This window comes from Alosa sapidissima, chromosome 12 (assembly GCF_018492685.1).
Source record: "Alosa sapidissima isolate fAloSap1 chromosome 12, fAloSap1.pri, whole genome shotgun sequence".
In the NCBI taxonomy this organism is placed as follows: Eukaryota; Metazoa; Chordata; class Actinopteri; order Clupeiformes; family Clupeidae; genus Alosa; species Alosa sapidissima.
In genome coordinates, this window is record NC_055968.1 from 13,900,054 (window position 1) to 13,924,041 (window position 23,988).

Here is a 23,988-nt window from a genome sequence, read left to right on the forward strand (position 1 = left end):
AGAGATCAGCACATACACACATTAATGCTCATGTGCACACACACACTGTATGCCACAGTACTCCTAGAGTTATATCGTGTTGTGAACTGAGATTTGAGGTGTGGTGCATGTGAGGGACTCACGTCTGACTGACGACACCAGCATCAGCCAGCAGCTCAAAAATCCGGACCAGCTGGACCCTGAGGATGTCGCGACGCCGGCGTCGTTTCATGTTCTACACACACACACACACACACACACAGAAGCATGTTTCAGATTCTCTACTGCCATAAATACATATGAATGGTAGGAGGTGAGGAGTGGTGTGGGGTTCTTATGGGAGTGGTAGGTGGTGAGGAGAGGTGTGGGGTTCTTATGGGAGTGGTAGGTGGTGAGGAGAGGTGTGGGGTCCTTTTGGGAGTGGTAGGTGGTGAGGAGAGGTGTGGGGTCCTTTTGGGAGTGGTAGGTGGTGAGGAGAGGTGTGGGGTTCTTATGAGTGGTAGGAGGTGAGGAGTGGTGTGGGGTTCTTATGAGTGGTAGGTGGTGAGGAGAGGTGTGGGGTTCTTATGGGAGTGGTAGGTGGTGAGGAGAGGTGTGGGGTTCTTATGGGAGTGGTAGGTGGTGAGGAGAGGTGTGGGGTTCTTATGAGTGGTAGGTGGTGAGGAGAGGTGTGGGGTTCTTATGGGAGTGGTAGGTGGTGAGGAGAGGTGTGGGGTTCTTTTGGGAGTGGTAGGAGGTGAGGAGAGGTGTGGGGTTCTTATGAGTGGTAGGAGGTGAGGAGGTGTGTGGGGTTCTTATGGGAGTGGTAGGTGGTGAGGAGAGGTGTGGGGTTCTTATGAGTGGTAGGTGGTGAGGAGAGGTGTGGGGTTCTTATGAGTGGTAGGAGGTGAGGAGAGGTGTGTGGGGTTCTCACCTCTGGTCTTCTCTCCAGAGCCTCTTTGATGATGGGGTTCAACTCCTCCAGCAGCTCTCTGGAATACCACAACAGCCGCAGCAGTTAACTCACAGAACACACAACATTCACACACTTGGAATAGTACGCTTTCGCCTACTCACAGATTTACAATTTTACAATCATGTGCCTCTTAGACACTCTACATATTTAATTTCAAACAACATTTTCTATACATTGGATACAAAATGATCCCTTAATGTTGCACTAGTTTAAAGGTGATGTAACAGGGAAGATGTGCTGTGTTGATACTAAAGTGTGAGCACCACCTAGAGTGAGCCAAACCCACCTGAAGGCCACGGGGTTGGTCCTGCCAAGCCCCAGCACGAGTGATTCAGTGATGTCCATGCTCTCCGAGCGCATCATGGGCACCACATGTTTGAACAGGGAGGAGGGGGACGGAATGCCTATTATCTGTACACACACACAAAATACGTTTCAGTGTGAGCAAATCAACTAGAAACCAATATAATTTAGTAAAGAAAAATATAAAGTGGCAATTTGCAATTTACTCAGTATTTGTTTTTTTCAGTATTTGGCTGCTAATGTAATTAAATTGGAATGTGCTAATGTCACATTGTCTGTGCAATTAAAAGACCAACTGTCAAGATTTGTTAAGGTTGTAATAAACCATCTGCTACAGTGCTGTCTGTCTGGTGTTACTGACCACCTCATGTGTCAGGAGACCCATGGAACATGGCCGTCTCCTCGGCCCATTAATTCAAATGGTCATTAAGTTCCATCGGTGAGGCTATAAACTATAAATCACCAGCTCTTCAGCTGCTCATCTGGTGCTACAGGATATTCTACATGTAAGGAGACACCATACAGTAGGTGCGTTCAAATTCCTTGAACAGAGACGAGCGTTCACGGCGAACGTGTTTGTCTGAACAGATACATCTCAACGATGTTGTGTAAACATTTCATCTCAGTGGTGACTCACTGTCCAACTTCCAACAAGTTCGCGGAGAACCACCTCCAAACTGTTTGTGAGTGTTTCCAAATGTTTGCGGATGACTCAAGGCAAAAGAAAACCTTTTGCAAACATTCACTAATGTCCACCTATGTCTGCGAATCTGAACGCACATCACGTATATGCCACACATGCGCCGTCTGCGGCCCAACTGACCTTGGAGTCATAGCTGTAGCCGCTGTCCGGCGTGGACGCCAGCGTCTCGGGCGGGGAGCAGCGGACTGAGCCGGGGGCGGAGGAGGATGAAGAGGAGGAGGAGGAGGAAGAGGAGGAGGTGGCCGAGCTGCAGCACAGGATCAGGTAGTTCCTCCACAGGCCCACGTAGGAGTCACTGCTGCTGCTCAGGCTGTTCACCTTCTTGGCATTGATGGGGCTGCTGCCAGGGTGCAAGAAGGGTCAAAGGTCAAAGGTCATAAGGCTAAAACAGTACTGAAGGGGCCAGAGGGGGGAGATGGAGAAAGGGTTGAAACCTAGCATTAGAGCTTAAGGCTTAGATAGAACTCCTGCAGGTGTGACGGCGGAGAGATGGGCATCAAAGCTAAGTGGACACCATTACAATCAAGCAAATATGCTGAATGACAAAGGCCAGGAGATGTAGAAGATATAAAGGCAACATTCTTTAGAGAGTGCATGAGTATGGTAGGATGGGAGGGGACCAGACAGAGAAAAAAAGGACAAAACTACACACTCTATAGCCTAAAGCCACAAGGCTATTTAAAACTTTAATATAATCACCAAATTATGTGATAATTATATCTATTAATAATGATCACACACCATAAATTATCAACTGTTATCAAAACAAATATGCACAATGGGCAATTACAGCCGTAGAGTCTACTATACTGCTGAGGTAAAGTCTACTAAAGCCTACTCTACTGCTGAGGTAAAGTCTACTCTACTACTGTGGTAAAGTCTACTCTACTGCTGTGGTAAAATCTACTCTACTGCTGTGGTAAACCTACTCTACTGCTGTGGTAAAGTCTACTCTAGTGCTGTGGTAAACCTACTCTACTGCTGAGGTAAAGTCTACTCTAGTGCTGAGGTAAAGTCTACTCTAGTGCTGAGGTAAAGTCTACTCTACTACTGTGGTAAAGTCTACTCTACTGCTGTGGTAAAATCTACTCTACTGCTGTGGTAAACCTACTCTACTGCTGTGGTAAAGTCTACTCTAGTGCTGTGGTAAACCTACTCTACTGCTGAGGTAAAGTCTACTCTAGTGCTGAGGTAAAGTCTACTCTAGTCTACTCTAGTGCTGAGGTAAAGTCTACTCTAGTCTACTCTAGTGCTGGGGTAAAGTCTACTCTAGTGCTGGGGTAAAGTCTACTCTAGTGCTGGGGTAAAGTCTATTCTACTGCTGTGGCAGGGGGTCTGCTGCTGTGGTAAAGTCTCTCTACAGCTGGGGGTGGGGGGGGTGGGGGGCGGGTGTTGTGTAGTGTAGTGGTGCGGGCAGCGGTCACGTACTTGATGTCGACCTGCGGCGAGAGCAGCTGCAGGCGCGTAGAGGCGAAGTGCCAGGCGTAGCCCAGCGCCGTGGGGCAGTGCTTGGGCAGGTTCTCCTGACGCAGGTAGCTGGACAGGCTGATGACCCACGGGTCCTGGCCCTGCGTCACGTGTGCAAACACCCAGATGTGCGAGGGGCTGACCACATCGAACTGGTGGCTGATGGGCGACGAGCTCCACTCGGCCAACGTCTGCAGGTCAATGCCGCTGGGGCAGTACAGCAGGTTGGTCTGGGTGGAGACAAGAGGGAAATGAGTGGTCAGCCAAGTTGGAGCCTGGATGAGAGCTTGATATATGTAGATTTTCTGAATCGGGTAAGTATTGCTACAGTCCATTTGTTTCTCAAGAAACCGTCTCATGCCTCAAGTTGGGTAAAGTGACCGTTTACAACATCAGCAGTCTTTTTTGTGACCCTGTAACCCATTAGTGGGTGAGTTGAGTGAGTTGAGTGAGAGTCTCAGCGACGCAGAGTCAGCGTTAATGTTGGATGGAGTGGTGCAGTATGTGCATATGGGCGCATTGTGCTTTGTGTGTGTGTGTGTGCGTGTCTCACCTGATCAGCCCCTGTGAGGTGGATGAAGCTCTCCAACACTGAGGCACTCAGCCGGTCCATCACATCTATGGCCAACTCCTCATCTCCCTGAGAAATCAACAGCAATCCTTCAATCTCTTCCACATGAGAAACAACGCTGTTAATAGCCGCTAATACTCAATATCAAAGCTCAATCTTATGAGCGCATTCCTGCTACTTGCCAGGTAAAATGACCATTACATACAGTAAGTGGTATGACTGATGCTGGAGTGATGCAATTTACTGATCCAGGTGAGGTGGTGTGTGTGTGTGTTACCTTGGCTATGCCTAGTGCGGTGTGCAGCGCGCGGACTTCTTTGAGGACGTTGACGGCCAGACGGCGCGTGGCGGGGCGGCAGCTACACAGCACCACCAGGGCCAGCCCCTCCACCACGTGCAGCACGCCCAGCTGGGGCGAGCGCTCCAAAGACAGACTCGGCGTCGACACGGACACGGACGTAGGGCCCTGAGAGAGCACACAGCAGGGGGGGTGAGACCCACACACACACCTACACATATTAACATACCCCCGCTGCCCCATACACACACAGACTCCTACCTGCGCATACACACAGACGCACATTTTAACATGCACCCCCCCCCCCCCCCCCCCCCCACACACACACACACACACACACACACACACACACACTACATTATAACATACACTCCCCATACACACACACACACCCCCCCATACACACACTTACATTATAACATACACTCCCCATACACACACACACATTATAACATACAGTACACTCCCCATACACACACACACACACACACACAGACTCACGGTGGCATTGGTGTTGGGGTTGGGTGTGGGTGTGGTGCCGCTGCGGTTGCTGGTGTGAACGGCCTGCCGCCACTGGATGATGAGCTGCAGCAGCATCTTGACAGCGTTGTCCAGCAGCGTGGGGTGGACGTCGGTCACCTCACGCACCACGAAGTACACAAAGCCCGACAGCACGTCCTCGCGCCACTCTGGGAAGTCCACCATCAGGGCCTGCAGAGTGGTGAAGGCCAGGCCCCGCAGCTCCTCATCCATGTGGATGGTCAGCCTGGAGGAGCGAGCGAGGGAGAGAGAGAGACAGAGAGAGAGACAGAGAGAGAGAGAGAGAGAGAGAGAGAGCGAGAGAGACAGAGAGAGAGACAGAGAGAGAGAGAAAGTGGGAGAGAGAGAGTTAAAAAACAGGGTGGATGAAGCAGGACAAGGGTTTGTAAGGAAAGACAGAGTAAGGCAAAGGTAGAAAGAAGAGATATGTGATCTATGTGATGAGCAAAGCAGAGCGAGGGAGAGAGAACGCTGGAGGAAGGTGGGGAGAGAGGGAAAGACACAAGTCGTCCCTTTTCTACAAGGCTCATTCTGCGTTTAAAGGGAAGGGTAACTTACTTGGCCAGCAGCTCAATGAGGTCCGTTCTGCTCATGCCGTCGGGGATGAGACGGGGGATGGCCGCCACGCACGTACGGAACAGATCGATCTTCGGCTTCCTCTCGCCCCTAAGCCAGTGGGCACAGTGCATGTTAGACACATACAATCAACAATAACAACAACATACTCTACATCCTCAACAGGTACGCAACATGCACTCGTACACTCACACGTGCAAACGCAACGCAAATACACTCACGTGATCATGTCCTCGGGCTCCTTGTTGGACATCTGGACGTTGGTCATGCTCATGGAGCGGCCCACCTCTTTGTCCAGGTGTCTCAGGATGTTGTCCAGAGCCTTTCGCACCTGAGGGTAGTACTGCGCCATACCTGCGCGCACACACACACACACGCACAAACACTTCTTAATGCATATGCCTACTTCACATCCATGCCAATTTGTGGGAATACTGAAAGGACTGATCTGGATGCCTCCCACTAGCCACAAGTCTAACCTCACCCAGGTACAACAGTACGTTTTTGTCAGCTGAAATTGGGATATTAAACCAGGGGCATAATCAAACTCAAACTACGATATAGCTCCATGCGTGTGGTTGGACAAATTGTCTTTGCAGAGAGGAGGGTTGGTTGAGGTGCAGCAGACAGACCGTGAAAGCTGCTGGGTTACTTACCGATGACCATGGCCTCCTCGTCGGTGAGCGTGGTGTTGAGGAAGATCTTCTTGACGCGCAGCGTGTTGCCTGAGGGCAGGATGGCGCCGGTGGTGGGCATGGGCGGCTCGCCATCCTTCTGCTGCAGGCTGTCGGCGATCACCAGGAACGCCCGCAGACCGATGTTCATCCGCTGGATGGAGAACCCAAAGGGAACACATGAGGGAACGCTGAGTTGTGGAGAACCGCTCATCTACACACAACCCCTTACGTGCAACAATGACCAATATCTCTCATACTGAGTGACAATAAAGAACCTCCATAGCCAGTAAGGCTTTCTAGATAGATCTGAATGCGTGCTCATACTTGTGTGAGTGTGAGTGTGCGTGTGTGTGTGTTGGCATGTGTAATTTGAACGATGCATTCTTCCAGTTTGTGCTGTCTATGCAGTGTGTGTGTTCTGTACCTCTGGGTTGATGGTGAACGTCTTATGGGATTTGCCCACACACAGGAGGTCGTAGATGATCTCTTTCATGGCAAAGTCCAGCCTTTCCTGCACAGACAGAAAACAATCATAGCTCAGTCAAAACTCACTACCAAGAAGTCATACACTAAAGCTTTAACAAGCCTGGTTCATTAAATAATTTTGTAGGCAGGTTGTGTGTGTGTGTTACCTGAGCGATAAACTGGATGATCTTGACAAAGATATTGAGGGGGGTGTCCCGCGGCACCACGCTTCGGGAGCCTTTGGGGAAAAGTGCTGAGACGATACTGAGGAGGCGGCTGTGGAGGCAGGAGAGGAGAGGAGAGGAGAGGAGAGGAGAGGGGAGGAGAGGGGAGGAGAGGGGAGAGAGGAGAGGAGAGGAGAGAGGAGAGAGGAGAGGAGAGGAGAGAGGAGAGAAGAGAGAGGAGAGAGGAGAGAGGAGACAGGAGAGAGGAGACAGGAGAGGCGAGGAGAGGGCAGAGGGTTAATACCAGTCAGAGACCAGGTGAATGAATGAATGAAAGAAAGAGTAAGAGTGAATGAATGAACACTGTGCTACGGGTGACCTAACTCAATACAGCCAGAGGGACTTCATATGCTGACACAGCATCTTCTGCTACATTAATGGGAGCGGTGATAAATTGTTCCTCCACTGCTTCCAAAACACATTTGCTACTATATCTCAAAAGTGTGTGTGAGTTTGGGAAACACAGTGTGCATGTGCATACAGCGGTGTGTTTGTGTTGACTTCACATCAGAACGGCCAAACAGTTGAAAAAGTACTGTTCGATATCAGCAATTATAGGGGGCATGTGTATTTGGAAGAGACAGTGTTTCTTTCACCCCTGAAACTGTAAAACCGATTGCTGAAACCAAAGTGCTGAAATCTATTGGACTTGTAATGTGGAATAAAATAAAGTATATAAATGTGTGTGTGTGAGTGTGTGTTTCACCTTTGCGTGGTGGTGTTGCTCTCACACTTGATCCTGATGATGTAGACCCACAGCAGCCTGTAGAGCGACTCCAGCGCCACGCGAGACATTTTAGGGTCTTTGTTCTACAGGTGACAAACACACAATCAGCAAAACACCCACACTCGTCTCACAAATCCACCACAACCCCCACTAAAATAAAATCAATCCAAATGAATAAGGGAGCCAATTTGCCAGTATTAAGGAAGTCAATTTGTTGTAAACATGAACCATAAACCAACACGTGGGGCCTAACTAGCTCATAAACTGAATCATCCAAGACATTTAATCGTGAATCATTCCTAATATGATGAAGCTGAAATTGGCCCATGAATCACCTTTAAAGAGCTTGCTATGATTCGGTGTCTCGTTTTCAAATAAAGCCCTCACCGAGAGCGTCCCTCATCATCCTGTTACCCATTGTTTCTGAATAAATTGTATTGATCCTGTTACTGGAGGGAGTTATAAGTCATCCACAAGCCACACACACACAACCTCTGGAATGAATCCCCGATTAACACCCAGGAGCTGACAAGACAATAAGGCTGACTCCGCAATATAACCCCCCCCCCCCCCACACACACACAGTTACGCAATCCAATCCATTCATTCACACTCACTAACGCACACACACACGGCTCAGCTGACTGCACCAAACTCTACAGCAGGGGAGGGTGTTGTTCCTTCTCTGTTCCATAGGGGGGAGCCATGTGTATGGTTGACTGCGGTAATACGAGCCTGACTGAGGACTGTTTTTTATGCAAGCTTGCAAATTCAAAGTTACCCCAGGCAAAAAAACAGTGGCACAAAAAATAACAATGAACAACAAAAATAGACTGGCTTTTGCATGTTTGTGTGTGGGTCTTTGTGGGAGTGTGCATGCTCACTGAGAGCCCGTATTGTGTGTGTGAGTATTTGTTTTTATTTTGATTTGGGTTTAAGGAGGTGAAGTTTGCCCGTCAGCACTCAGGAAAAGAACACCGCTGCACTAAAGTCGCCGCAAACACAACACTACCTGACACACGTATCCAGAAAGCACAAACATCTCAGGGGCACCGCAATTTGCTGCCTCTGCCTTTCTCAGAAGCTACATCTCCCATAATCCTTTCTGGTGCATTAGGACCGATGGTATCAGAGAGGTGTTGGTGGGACTTTGAGTCCTTTTTCCGGTCAGTGGGAATCAAGAAAGGACTGCGTGCACTGCACCTCATACTCCAGGGACAGGGGGGGTGAGGGGTGTTTGAGCTGCATCCAGGTGGCTTTGTGCAGAGTGGCGCCACCTGGCCTCACAGAGAGCATGGTGGAGAACTCACCTGCAGTGTCTCAATCTGCTTCCTGATGCTGTTGTTAGAGGGCATCTGGAGCGAGTGAACGAGTGAGAGGGGGGGAGAGAGAGAGAGAGAGAGAGAGAGAGAGAGAGAGAGAGAGAGAGTGGTGGAGAGAACGAAAGGACAACAGGAGGCATGATGGGAGGAGGGATGGAGACATGCAAGTTAGAGAGAAAAAGAACATAGATGTAGCAGAAATAAACAAACAAACACAAACAAAAACAAACCTAAAACGAAATGCTAAACATGCAACGTGGCTGTAAAACAAGCATTCTGTCTTAATGAAGAAGAACACACAAGACTAAACGCTACGGGGCTGTGAGAATGCGGATGAAGATCGTTTGTGCTCGTCACCGCATGTTTTGTAACGGTGCCGTGGCGACTCACAAATCAATCAAATGAGATGGGATGGAATGAGGTGAAAGATGTGCTCTGACTGGCTGAGCCAGGGGAATCATGCAGGAAGAGGGGCGGGGTTAGCAAAGGGAATGTATGGCGACACGTTGGACCTCATTCACAGACCACGTGAATCCCCTAAACTATGCGCATGGGCGGAGATCACCGTCTCCGTGGACACTTTGGAATTCATTCATTACTTTTTAAACAAAATGGCACATACATTCTGAATGAATAGCCTCAGCAGGACATGTTGGGTTTTTTTTATTTTTATAAAATCATTCACTCTTAAGATGATGCTGACAGATGATGTTCAGAGTACCATACTCATCACTCCAAGCAAACCAGAAAATAACCCTGATGTCGTTCTATTATTATATGTGCACTCGTTCAGAAGTAAATGCACTAAATCAGCCGGAACTCAATTAGATTCATCACTTAGTGATCATTTATCGTGTGCATAGCCAGACACTAGAGAGAAGAGTCTTTTCTCTTCAGCACAGATGGGAGTGAATGAGGTCTGCAGATATACGGTGGGGTACGGGTGGGGCGGGAAAGAGGCGCAGACAGGAAGTGAACAGGATGAAAAGCAGGCTGAAGACACAGAGAGCAGACACAGGAAGGACAGCAGCTGGGGAGACTGGTGCCTTGTTTAAAGACTACAATTCCCATGAACCACCAGTTTTTCTTTTTGTAAATCTCGAACCCATCAATCAGAGAGGCAGAGAGGGAGAGTAGAGCTGATTGAGAGGATTTAGATAGATAGAGAGAGAGATAGAGAGATAGAGAGAGAGATAGATAGATAGACAGATGGATACTTTATTGATCCCTAGGGGAAATTCAAGAAGATTTATCCCTAGAGAAAGGAGTCAGGCTGGTTCAGTTCGGACTGGGAGTCAAGAGTCATGGTCTGACTGTGAGCCAGAGCTGAGCCAGCTGCTGGGAGATGAGGAGGACCACAGGGAGACCAGGTGAATCAGCACACAACACGAGAGGAATCACAACGAATCATTCGTTTGTCCGTTCATTCGTTTCAATCAACAGCAGCAGGGAATCGTGAAGGATCATATGAGAATCAGACAGCTACCTATGAATCACTTCTTTGTCAATCAGTACTTTACTAATCATCAACGGAGTCGTTTAAGATTAAAAGGCAGATTAAAGCCATGTACAAAGAATCCCACACAACCACTTCTGAATCACTGAATCAGAATCATCACAGGAAGAGGAGAGTCAATCACCAGATCACTACAAGATGAATGATCAAACACAGACAAGCATCTCAGTGAAGATACAAACAGTCATATACAGCATCTTTCTCTTCTTATCTCTCTCTCTCGCTCACACATACAGACACACAGACACTTTGCGATTAGCTGAGGAAAGGTTGGTGATTGTTTTGGTTTGATTTAGTTTGGTTTGATTGCCTAGCTGGCGTGTGGGAGTGGGTGAAGAGGGGGAAGACGATCAAACTGCCTTTGGACAGGAAGGCACAGCTTGCACCTCACATCATACAACTTCATCTACAGCCTTCTAAGTTTGATACATCATTTCTCTGTTAACTATATGACGTGTCTATTTGCTATGCCACTTTTCTGTAAGCTAAACAGCTCGTCTATCAGCTATACACTCTTAAAACAAATGTGTTGTCCCCATCTGGACACAGAGATGTGTTAAAAAACAACGTAAGTTGTGTTTTCAACACATTTGTTTTAAGAGTGTACCATGTGTCTATTAGTTATACTATGTGTCTCTTGGCTATACCACTTTTCTATGACTAAATTATTACTATTACTAAAAGAACAAGCAATACCACTGCTTAACTCAACTGGGTATGGCTGTGATGGCTGGTCTTATTGCACAACCAAATATTCTGCCTAATCAGCAGTGACATATTCACGTTCATATACTATCAAAATGCACCCTGGTGACAGTGATGTCTTTGGTTACCTCTATAACCCATCAACAGCATGGTGTCGCTCAAAGACAAAGTCAGTCAGCAGCACCTGCTTAAAGTGACTGCTATTGTTCATAGCTGATGCTAAAGCTAGTGCCACTTCACTTGCGGTGCTGGCTGAGGCGCTGGGGGCAAAGCCAGGCTTTCTGTACCTTGAGGTGAGAGAGGCAGTTCTGGAGGAAGATGTGCCAGTTGTTGAGGAAGAACTGCTTCTGGCTGACACACAGCAGGCACGTCACCAGTGGGTAGAGAGCCTGAAGGGGGGTGGAAGAGAGGGGTTAAAGAGTCAACAGAGCAACAGACACAAGTCCAATTACATCTAAGGCCTAGTCCACACGTACCAAACCGATCTTTTTTTCCTCCGTCTTCCCTGGAACCGTATCAAGAATATTTGCGTCCAAACGGATCCATCTCAACACGACCCAACACGTTACTTCATACCTCAGTCCTATAGGTGGCACTGTGTCTTTACAGAAATTCACCAAAACTTGCAAAACTTGCGCTTTAAAAACAGACAGAATAGGCTACGGCGAAATGGCTAGTGCAAGGAAACCAGAATTGTTTGTGTGGACTGATGGTGAACTGTCAACTGTAGTCAACTGTACAAATAATAAACTTTATTTTACGGTTTGTGAAGGGTGCAGTTCCTTCCTTTATTTGGCTAACGCAGGTAGGCCTACTAATCACCTTTACTTTCTTTGGTTGTAGGATAGTCCGTGATTCACATTAGTTTTGGCTATCACCGCAATTAGGCTACTAAACGCAAGTTTTACCCAAGTTCTAGGCTATTCTGTCGCCACATTTATAATATTGCTATAAAACCTTCGTTAGTAACAGTCAATACTTTTGCCTGCATCAAATCGTGCATTCGCATTCAGTGTGCTACCATCGGCTTAACGTGAGCTCTAAGCGTCTTTGTATGCTTATATCTGATTTCACTCGACTGTGAATGCATGTATACATGTTGTAAGACATGTAAAATAAATGAATGACACTGGCACTACGCACAAATTAATGTAGCCTAAACTTACACCGCACTTTCCTAATAACTTAAATTCTCTCGTGTCACTGACAGTAGCTAGAATGCATAAAAAAACACCGGGAAAAACAGTGTTCAGTCCACCAAGTCATAAGCTATCGGCGCTGCGCAGCATCAGTTGTGATATTTATCTTAACGGAGTGTAATCGTAGCTAATGTCATGTATGAAAACTAGTATTGTTAGGCAATACTATAAGTGCAAGTCCAGGGCAGCTGAGGTGTGGCGATGACATCATCGATACGCAAGCAGGATGTGCGGTTTCGCTGTCTAAACGAACTCAAACGGGCTACGGTTTCAGATTTCTCCACTCTGGGACCAGGTTTCAGAAAAGTGCGGTTTCGGGCAGTGCGTTTACAGGATTCGTTTGGACGCTCGGCCAAGACGAAGCAAAACCTCTGCGTAAATCTGACACAACCCCCCCCCACAAACATACGCATGCATGCACACACATTCATATGCAAGGGGCAGATTACCAGAGAGTGTTTCTTTCTGGAACTAAGGTCAAAGGTTGTCTGGTAGAGCATCTCCACAAAGTTCTTCAGACACGGTACATTCACTTCATTCTTCACCGCCTGGGGACACAAGGAGCGAAGGAGGAGAGAGTGAGAGGAAGAGAGGGAAGAAGGAGAGAGGGAAGAAGGAGAGAGGGAAGAAGAGGGAAAGGGTAAAGAAGACTGAGGACCAAATGGCTGTAAAAACCAACCGGTCAGCATCCCTTTGGTGCCATTAATGTATAATACAGACAATACACGGTATGACCGCTGCATGGTGTTGCCACCTGCCACTCAAAGAAAATAAAACATTTCCCATGTTCTCTTCATTGCCTACTCTTGCAACTCCTTGTAAACTGCAAATCATGCTTCCCAAGTCATCTACATCCCATCCCTAATGCCTGTAAACTCTTTGTTAGCATAAGCTAAGTCATACATGTTCTCACCTTGGTTACTCAATCTGTGTTTAACAACTCCCGGTAACAATGTACACAATCTGAACTGTCTGAAGTGCTTGAACAACAAGTTCAAGTGTGTGTGTGAAAATGCATTTTGGTCTACTGTTCTCACATCTGTACCAGGCTCCACTGAACATGAAATGCATGGGAGACATTTGTGGAGCGTATGTACCACGCAAAAATATAAATAGAACACTGGCCTATTTCTTCAGACTTGTCACTCTCATGTCTGGTGTAGCCCGTTTCACTGACTATAGTGGGAGGGAACAGGAGTACAGCACACGCACCACAAACGATTTGCATTCTGTGGTCAGTGAAGCCCGGCCGTTCAGTGAAGACTCTTTCTTCCCATACAGCTCAGCTGTGGTGCGAATGTTTTTACACGGCCCTCTCAAAGTCGAGATTGCAAGTGAAATGTGTCTTACAGTAGCACCTCAGTGGATCTGTGGTGTGTGTGCAGAGAGTATGTGCCAAATGTGAGGATATGTGGCTGGGGTGGTGTGCAGAGTGTGGCCATATGTGAGGATGTGTGGCTCTGTGGTGTGTTTGGAGATTGTGGACGTATGTGAGGATGTGTGGATGTGCAGTGTGTGGAGAGGGTGGCCGTATGAGGCTCAGTGGCACTTACAGCAGCTACAGGGATGAGGATCTCCACAAATAACCCAGCCAAGGCGTGCTTGATATCCTTATCCTTATCCTTAACCTCCAGAAAATACTGGGCACATTCCTAAGGAAACCACACAAAACACAAACAGAGAGAAAGTCATGTAAGATATAAATAGCACAAATGGTCCACACACACACACACACACACAATAACAGACAGACACAGATGCGCGCACACACACACACACACACACACACACACACACACACACACACACCGACAGAAGGCTAGGAAGGAGAGCTGTCAAACAGGTATGGGAGATAAGAGTTGCATTCCCTGGATATCTCAAATCTGTTTTATTCCAGTAGGGAGACAACACGCTCAGCAGACAAACATACAATCTCTGCTTCTTTCAGAGACAGCTGAAAACAGTGTAGTTTACGTATGTTTGCAGACACACACATAAACATAAACGTACACACACACACGCACAGAGAGGAAAAGGAATTATGAGGACGACCATAAAGCCATGCTCTGATCTCAACACGGCTAATAAACCCCCACAGAATCTGGGCCTGTGAAATGTGCCGTGTATCGAGTGAGGATTTTTACTGCCTGCACTGCACTTAATGAAAAGGCATTGCTCTACACGCCGGTCTTGGCACGGCCCAGACCCTAGCCCACACACACACACACACACACACACACACTGACCTACACACACAAACACACTCTGGCGCAATGATGCAGTACTACACAGTAGCTCATTGGACTTTATGGCCGCTGCTACAAAAGGCAGCTGAGGTGAAGCTGTAGGGGTCTGTCTGCACTAAATGGACTGGTCACGCTGGAGCGCTGGTCTCTCCTAAGGTGCCCTGACCAGACCTCAGAGCTTAAGGGTGGGGCACTGCAGGAGTTGCAGTCATTGCTCACAGCAGAGCCCAGGTGGGACTACAGGGCAGCCAATCTATACATTTTAACGCCCAGGTGGGACTACAGGGCAGCCAATCTATACATTTTAACGCCCAGGTGGGACTACAGGGCAGCCAATCTATACATTTTAACAGACAGGAGTTAGAGGTCTGGGATTCACACACTTGCACCCGATGAATAACTATGGGGCTTAAAACTCTGATTACATGATCAGGAGAGACCTAAACTAGGTTCCTAAGTTGTAGAATCACTCCTACACACTACGCCTCTACCCCACCAAAACACACACTTTTTTATCAACCCAAGCTCTCTCACACACACACACGTAATGCCTCAATGTCCTCCACAAGATGTACAGTACTGTAAACTTGGCCAGTGGGTCCCTTACCTGCATAAACTGGAAGGAGGCTTCAAAGTCCTCCACAGGGTACATCTTGACCCGGAAGAACTTCATGCCCATGATAAGGCTGATGATGCTCTGGCACACGTGAGGAGACTGCTCCTTTTGCCTAAGCTCCTTCAGCTCCGTGATGAACTTCTTCCTCACCGCCTGGAACCTGGGGACACGCACGCACACACATGAGCAAATGCACAAAAAAAAAAAAAACACATGCACGCACACAGAAGGAAGAGAACAAACAGAGAGACCACACACATTAACAGTGTTTAGATTCCATGTCAAATCCAGGCACCCCTCTAACACACACACACACACACACACAAACAACACACACACACACACACAAACAACACACACACAATGTAACTAGGAAGTCACGAGGAAGGCAAGGAGCAGCAGCAGCAGCCTGCCCAGACATCCAACACCAGCTCCAGCACCAGCCGTCACCATCAAAGGCAAGCGTAAACACTCCACTTCATTCCTCATTCCTAATCTCTCCCATAATGACCCCGAAATTACCCGGGCTGTACACGGGGCCAAGCACAGTGCCCGTCAGAACCCAACCGAGGCAGCGAACAAACCGATGAGGGGGGAGAAACATTACATCTGCTTAATAGCAGGCTGTAACCAAAGGCAATTAAGTTGCGATCTGCAATCGTTATTATGCTATAACTCACAGGCATTTATCAGCTAACCCAGTGCACTGTGGTGGGAAGTTCTTTCGATGGTGCGAGAAACACTACGAACCGAACCGTGAAGTACATCAAAGTTCAGGACATTTTAAAGACTCCAGCAGCCATGAAGAGGTCAGTGAGAGCAGTATTTCAACTGAGGGTGTCATACGGAGGGGTGGGGTGGTGGTGGGGGGGCGGCAGGGGGGGGGGGGGGGGGGTCTCTCTTGAGACTCTCTCGAGACAGAGATGCACTTCTCCTATACTATGTATGAGTGAGAGAGAGTGTGTGTACACACAACCTTTCATGTTACTGTAACAGTTTCTCCTATGCCCATGCTATCCCATGTTTCCTTTTCTTCACTGGTTCCAATGTTTCAATGTTATTTTACAAGATAATATGCCGTTTTATTGTTTTGCTTTGGCAACACTGTACAAACAATAAAGCAACATTGAATTGAACTGAACTGAAAGAGGGACGGGGGACGGGGGGGGAGATAATCCTGCTATCAAAACACAATAGATTGCTCAATACTCATTCACTTAAATAAAGGGCAAGGTTCAAGATCAAGTCTTCAACATCAGCCAGGAAATGCCCGACTCAAGAGCTACTACTTGTTTTAACGTTACATGTGACACAAGAGCAACAGCAAACTGAGCCAACACGTCGATGTGGAAAAAAGAAAAATCTGCAACTAGATTAAATGTTTGTTTAATCTGACGCTTGATTATCCATCTCGTGAAGAAGCAGCTTTTGCACTTGTTTTCTTTGTCTGAACAGGGCCAAGCGTGTCTGCTTTGAAAAGGAGCCAGTGCACGCGTGTTGCACACGATGCTGTGCCAAAGGGCTAACTTACTTGGACTGTGTGAGAACTCCGATGACCTCGGCGTACAGGTCTGCAATGATGTGCACGTTGACAGTGTTGGGGCCAGAGTTCCTATCAATCAAAGTCAAGGAGAGGAGAGCATGAGACTTGCAAACCTGGAACTGGCAGATGAAATACATAACAGCTAAAGCTTTGACTGGGGAAGCCTGGAAGCAAGCACCGCTCATCGGCACACTGTGTGTGTGTGTGTGTGTGTGTGTGTGTGTGTGTGTGTGTGTGGGAAAGAGTGGGGGACACCAAAGGAGGGGTGGTGGGGAAACATTATAAGGGGTATGTGGGTTGCACACAGACCCTCTATGTGTGTGTGTGTGTGTGTGTGTGTGTGTGTGTGTGTGTGTGTGTGTGTGTGTGTGTGTGTATCTCTGGATGTGCATGTATATTTCCAGATGTGTGTGGTCAGTTGTGTATACGCATATACATTTAGAATCATTGATGGGTATTTGGTGTGTTTTCAGTCTTTGTGTGCACATGTATTTGTGCATTTATTTATTTTGTTTGTATGCCTTCAAGTGCATCTCTGCATGGTGTGTGTGTGTACCAGTCATTGTTGATGTGACAGGATGTACCGGACGTGCATGTCTGTGTGAGTGTGTGCAAGTCATTGTTGATGTGACGAGATGTACCCGACGTGCGTGTGCGTGTGCGTGTGCGTGTGCGTGTGTGTGTGTGTGTGTGTGTGTGTGTGTTGTTTATGCCCGTGCTGGAATAAGCCAGTAAAGGTGTCTGTCTGGACTGAATGGAGGGCTTTCTGTGAGCTGACATTAATGACGCACACTGGCCATAAACGCTCACACACGTTAGCAATAAAACCAGCCTGGCCATAAAACAATGAATGGATCCCTGCTCTGCACTACTGGTGGCTACACCATCTACAGCAGAGCGCGTTTGTGTGTGTGTGTGTGTGTCATCATGCACACCGATTGTGTGCATGTCTGGGAGACAAATTAATTGGTGCTATGAGATGATATGTAGTATAATATGTAGTTAAATGAGAATCGTTTGTTGGAAACAGCAGTGGCCAAAAATGGAATACATTGTGTGTGTGTGTGTGTGTGTGTATGCTTTATCTGTGTGTGTGTGTGTGTGTGTGTGTGTGTGTGTGTGTGTGTGTGTGTGTAGCTGGCCCAAACTCACCCCTCTCTATGTTTAAAGTGCTTGAATGCCAGGTTCAGAACTTCATGTACTAAAGCATCTGGCACTGGATGCAGAGGGATCTGCAAAGGAGAGAGCAAAACATTTGTAAGTCTCACACACACACACACACGTACACACACACACACACACGTACACACACACACACTCCCAAACGCTCATCTCCATCAATCACACCCTCCCTTCTTTCTATTTCGGATTCCTCCCTTCTCTGCTCCCCACCATACAAACATCCTGCTCCATTAGTCCCAATGTTCACTCCCTCTTTTCTATCTAATCCTTCTACCTTTACAACACCCCACCACCACCACTCTCTACCTCTCTCTCTACATCTCTCTCATTCCTTCTCTCCTTTCCCTCCATTCTTTGCCAAACTAAGCCTCGGTCTGCGGTTGTGCATGTCTGACCCTGGCTCAATTGTTTGGTTAGGTCATGGAGTGTGTTGGTGGACGTCACTCAGACGTGGGAGAGGAGGAGAGGGATCCAAGACAAACTGGTTCCGCTGGGGTCAGTGAGGTTGTGTGTCTCTCTCTCTGTGTGTGTGTGTGTGTATGTGTCTCTGCGTGTGTGTGTGTGTGTGTCTCTGCGTGTGTGTGTGTGTGTGTGTGTGTCTCTGCGTGTGTGTGTGTGTGTCTGTCTCTGTGTGTGTGTGTGTGTGTGTGTGTGTGTGTGTGTGTGTGTGTGTTTCCTATGTGTGTGTGTGTCTGTGTCTCTGCGTGTGTGTGTCTGTTTTCATATCTCAATACGTTACTGATTGAGAGAGCGATTGAGCATATGCACTACATAATTGCAAAAGGGCTCTCAAATGTTGTAGAAAGGAATGGCTGATCTTTAATGCAATATCTACATTGGATGAATTGTTGCTGATAATGGGCAATGTTCCAAAGACTGTTCCAAAGGCTAACTGAGAACCATTTTGCAATTATGGAAGCACATAACGTAATCTGAAAACTGTTGCCCTGATTAAAAAAAAAACAATGCAACTGATCTCAGCTGCTATTCTGTCTATAATGGAGTGGAATAGAAATGTCTAAGTGACCCCAAACTTTTGACCGGTAGTGTATATACACAGGACATACATACACACACACAGAATTGCATGCATGAGTCTAAATAAATGAGGACGTGTACAGCTCTCATAATCTGATATGCATCTCTTCTGTAGTTGATGTGCTCCGTGTGTGCTGGCTGAGGAACAGGAACCACCACAGGGGGTCAGCTGCTCTCCCCCATAGAGCCCAGAGAGGCCAGAGAGGCCAGAGAGGCCCGGTGAGGTATGTGCTGCCAGCGAGTCCGTGCCTGTCTGTGGCACACAGGAAACTCCCCACTACGGCATCATGGAGCAACACACACCTCAACAACACACACACACACACCTTTACTCCCAACATACCCTCTCATTTAGTCACTTTCTCTGACATACACACAGAACCCACACCCAGCCTGCCTGTTTCATTCAATTGCTTTTCTCTTTGGAATACACTGGACCATCCACACAGCACATAATTAGAGAGCAGACACACACAGACATCATTAACATAAGCTTCCGTCAACACACACACACAAAAAATTTGAATACTTGACTCACCTGTTTCAAAACTTCTACAGATACTAAACAGAAGATGAAGTCTATGGCCAGATCCCTTCGCTCCAGTAGGTAGTCTTTATCCCGATGCTGTTCATCCCTAAGCACGCACACGCGCACACACACACACACCATTACAACCACCTCTCTGACTTAAGACCCATTAAACATCAAAACACTCTTCAGAGGTAGAGATGGGAGCGAAGGACATGAAAGAGTGTGCTTTTGTGTGTGTGTGTGTGTGTGTGTGTGTGTGTGTGTGTGTGTGTGTGTGTGTGTGTGTGTGTGTGTGTGTGTGTAGAGGTGAAAGAGACGGTAGGGGAAAGGTAAGAAAACAAGGCCAGAGAGGGTGTGGGAGAGGAATGTTACAGTTACAAAAACACAAGACAGATCAAACTGGAGGGGAAACCCGTCCCATTGGATAACAATGAGGATGAAGGAGACAGATTGACCAGGGAAGAAGTCGAGCACAAAGGACAAGTCCACCAGACACAGAGGACTGATGTGGACACAATGGCACGCACGCCTGTGGTGTGGAGAGGGGAGAAAGAGAATCGCCGCTAAAGACGGGGAGACTGAAGAGATGGGAGCAGTGAGAGTGTGTGCGTGTGTGCGTGTGCGTGTGCGTGTGCGTGTGCGCGCGCGCGTGCGCGTGCGTGTTGATGGGGGAAGCAACAGAGGAGTAAACCAGAGAGGGAAGAGATGAGTGTGTAAGAGGTAAACAAGGAGTACACAAGTGTCTGCGTCTGTGTGTGTGTGTGTGTGTGTGTGTGTGTATGACACAGGAGGAAACACAGGTATGGCGTGGTGTTCCGGGCCTCCTCACCCTTTGGACTTGGTGCTGGAGCGGGGGCGGTACTCGTAGGACTCGTCCTCCGTGCCACTCTGCTGCGGCGGTACCAGTCAAACAGCGTGCGCAGCAGCGAGGGCAAACAGTGTTCCGCTATGGAGCTCATAGAGCTTATTAACTACAGCAGGAGAGAGAAAGAGGGAGAGAGGGGGAGAGAGAGATATTATTAATTAGATTAATTATTAAATATATATATAATAATAATTCATTATTAATTACATATATAATAAGTAATTATATTTTATAAGTTCTAAGTTTAGACCTATGTATGTTACTCATAAATGTTTATACACCGTTATCAAAGATCCTCCGCTTTAACCCTCTCTGCTGTTATGTAGAGAGAAAGAGTGGCTGATCAGACACAGAGTGCGTGGGCAAATCAAACATCCATTAGCTGAGCCAGTGGGTAAGTGAATGCCAGTCAGAGTGGCTATGAGACGCACTGGAGTAACATAACACCAAATAATATCACGATAATCAGACAAGCAGAATGGAATGGATAGCCCGGAAAGGGTCATTCTTCTACTGTCCACTCATACGCTGTTATGGGACGGAGAGCCTTTTGGACGCTTTTCAAAAAAAAAAAAAAAAAAAAAAAAAAAGCATAATGCAATGCACCAAAATTGGACCAAAGGGCAACCAGGGCTCTTCTAAGGTAAACAGGGAGGAAGAAATGAGGAAGCTGCAAGACATTCATGAGACAATGTGCAAGAGACAAACAAGGAAGAGAGAGAGAGAGAGAGAAAAATAAATAGGTAGAGAGAGAGAGAGAGAGAGAGAGAGAGAGTGTGAGAGAGAGAGAGAGAGAAAGAAAGAAAGAAAGAAAGAAAGAAAGAGAGAGCGGAATAGAGATAGAATGTAAGAGATGGACGATCAGACGTGTGGAAGAGACCTGGGTGCTGGGTGACACACAGCACTCTGTAGAGCGGAGAGGAGCAGGGTTTTATTGATCAGCAACCGAGAGGGCAGGATTCAATGACATGGCTATGGTGAACTGAGCTCGCCCTGCCCTTATCGAGCAACCCTACAGCCCAGCATCACGTCGCACACACACACACACACAAAACTGTATCTGATGCTGACCTCCGCTTCCCTAAATATTCCATGTGGCGTGACACATAGACAGGACACATGAGGAGAGTGGGCTTATGGATAAGTTAAACAGGTCAGACTCCATCTCTCTCTCTCTCGCTCTCCCCATCTCTCCCTTGCTTCCTTTCTTTCACTCTCTCTCTGGGTCTTCATCCCTCTATCTCTCCTTCCCAGTGTCTCTCCTCCCCCACTCTTCACTCAGTCAGCTAGCAGGTCGCTCAGTTTTGTGTCATCTCATCCAGTGAGGTCACAAACGCTCCGTGACTATCATTTGTGTTGGGCTGACGTCAGCAAGGGCTTGCGTGCGAATGAGCACACACACACACACACACACACACAAAAGCTGTTTGTGTTTGTGTGTGTGTGTGTGTGTCCATGTACTATATAGGACAGTAATGTAAGCACACTCAAGAGGCATGCATGTGTGTATGTTTGGGTTGTATAGTGTAGTTTAGAAACATAGGGACAAAAACTGAGCTGGCTGACTGTGTGTATGTATATGTGTGTGTACAGTATGTATGAGTGTGTGCAAGTACTTAGATCCCATCTATCGCTAGACAGTGGACTAGAAGGGGGTAGAGAAAGAAGCTACATAGCTATCTGATGGATGCTGGAGGGGCACGATGAGTGTGTGTGTGTAAGAGTGTGTGTGTTACAGTACATACAGTAGAGTGAGTGTGATTGTGAGGGTCAGTATAAATGTGAATGTGTGTGAGAATGTGTCAGTATGAGAGAGAGAGAAAGAAAGGAAGAAGGAAAACAAAGAACAAAAGAAAGAGATAGAGAAAGTGAGTGAGTAAGTGAGAGAGAGAGAAGGAGAGAGAGAGAGAGAGAGAGAGAGAGAGAGAGAGAGAGAGAGAGAGAGAGAGTGAGAGTAAGAATGAGTGTGAGTGAGTGAGTGAGTGTGATTGTGTGTGTGTGTGTGTGTGTGTGTGTGTGTGTGTGCGTGCAAGTGAGGGTGTGTGTGAGTGTGAGTGAGTGGGGCAGGATGATGGATAACACTGGGCAGAGTTATGTAACTGCTCTTGCTGCCCTCTTGGCGCCAGGCGGACACACTCCAGCACCCAGCACTGATATACTGCTGAGGATGACACAGCGATTCTGCTGCCCCTGTCCCTCACACACACACGCACGTACGTACACAAACTCTTACACGCACACACAGTTTGTCCAGTACACATTTACAGTCACTGTGATATTTTGGTTCACCGCCTTCCAAATGCAGGGCGGATAGAGAAACAGAATACACCACAACACCCTGACATAGTTCTGCTATTCCACTCCGGAATCTCTTTCTGCCTCGCCCCCTCTCTCTCTCCCTCTGTAGGCACAGTCTGCTAGAACAATGTGTACAAGCTGACACAGCTAATCTCACACACACACAGAGCCCTAATGAAGGCACAGGGATGTACAGTAGGGCTGCGTGGTCGCGTCAGAACTCGTTGTGCTGAACTGAGCATTCTGCTGCAGCTGCCATTGTTAGAGAGACCTGCTCCAATCAGGGCCCTGAGAGTGGCGTCCCAAAGTGACCATCAGAGAGAGAGAGAGAGAGAGAGAGAGAGAGAGAGAGAGAGAGAGAGAGAGAGAGAGAGAGAGAGAGAGAGAGAGAGAGAGAGAGAGAGATGGACAGAGAGATTGAAGAAAAGATTGAAAGAGAGGGGGAGAGAGAGACAGTTGGGAAGAGAGAGAAAGATGGAGTGGGAAAAATGGAGTGAGATAGATGGGAAGAAAGATGGGAAGAGAGTGAGAGGTGTAACTCACCTGATCAAACTGTGGATCTTCTCCTCTCTGTAGGGAACGGGATAATGGCTTCTCCTGGGACAAAGAAAAAAAAAACTTTTTTAGACATAGATATACTGTCAACAATACACTCCCTTTACCAACACACCTACCTGTACCTATTAATGACAGGAATCTGTGTGTGTGTGTGTGTGTGTGTGTGTGTGTGTGTGTGTGTGTGTGTGTATTATTCATATTTCGTCAACTGTTTGTCCGACTGATTTCAAACTAGGCAGATGTCTTGCTAAGGGCACGAGTTGATATGATTTGGTTGATATTGCAACAACTCGTCAACCCACTCAGATATGCAGTGCAAAACCACATCGCAAATTTCATCACTCATTCCACAAAATTGTGTATGTTTTTCTATCAAGTTCTTCAATATAGCCTTAACTATACAGCTGTTATTGTTGTCATTTTGATCTGTAAAAAGTGGCCTGCGGGCATATAATTGGGCTCCCAGTTTTCTACAAGAATAGGCATGTTTTGAACGGGCACTGCACTAATCAGCATGAAAATGCGCACACACACACACACATCCAGGCTGTACATGCAATCCCATTATGTCAGCCCTACTCAGGAAACGGTGCGTGCAACGGTGTGTGTGTGTGTGGCATGGCTTTGATAACGCATCTGCACAGCCTCAATGTGTCATAGCACACCTCGGGCTCCCGTGACAGAGACAGTGTTCCGATTCATCTTCTTTAAAACAGACCTCCAGTAGATGTTCTGCTTTGTGTCCCGTATTTGCCTTTACACAAGCTCACAGGATTGGGAGGGTACGGGCTCTTAATACGAAGTTAGCAGTAACATAAGCATTGTGGCATAACTGGAAGTGGTAATGTGCGTCGGATGAGAAAGGAGAGGATTGCAGATAGAG

General features: G+C 47.3%; 1 protein-coding gene across 1 annotated transcript in view; it reads right to left on the reverse strand.

Moving 5' to 3' along the window:
- Positions 1-23,988, reverse strand: part of fryl (furry homolog, like) — a 74,390-nt gene that overhangs the window by 39,726 nt on the left and 10,676 nt on the right. The window contains 24 exon segments of the mRNA XM_042056956.1: positions 123-214; positions 893-950; positions 1,221-1,345; positions 2,061-2,280; positions 3,369-3,637; positions 3,961-4,047; positions 4,256-4,444; positions 4,778-5,042; positions 5,375-5,482; positions 5,614-5,746; positions 6,049-6,220; positions 6,494-6,580; positions 6,702-6,810; positions 7,465-7,568; positions 11,316-11,417; positions 12,677-12,775; positions 13,781-13,879; positions 15,081-15,249; positions 16,621-16,701; positions 17,785-17,864; positions 19,391-19,487; positions 20,214-20,275; positions 20,278-20,355; positions 23,091-23,144. Coding sequence (XP_041912890.1) covers positions 123-214; positions 893-950; positions 1,221-1,345; positions 2,061-2,280; positions 3,369-3,637; positions 3,961-4,047; positions 4,256-4,444; positions 4,778-5,042; positions 5,375-5,482; positions 5,614-5,746; positions 6,049-6,220; positions 6,494-6,580; positions 6,702-6,810; positions 7,465-7,568; positions 11,316-11,417; positions 12,677-12,775; positions 13,781-13,879; positions 15,081-15,249; positions 16,621-16,701; positions 17,785-17,864; positions 19,391-19,487; positions 20,214-20,275; positions 20,278-20,355; positions 23,091-23,144 — 2,939 coding nt within the window.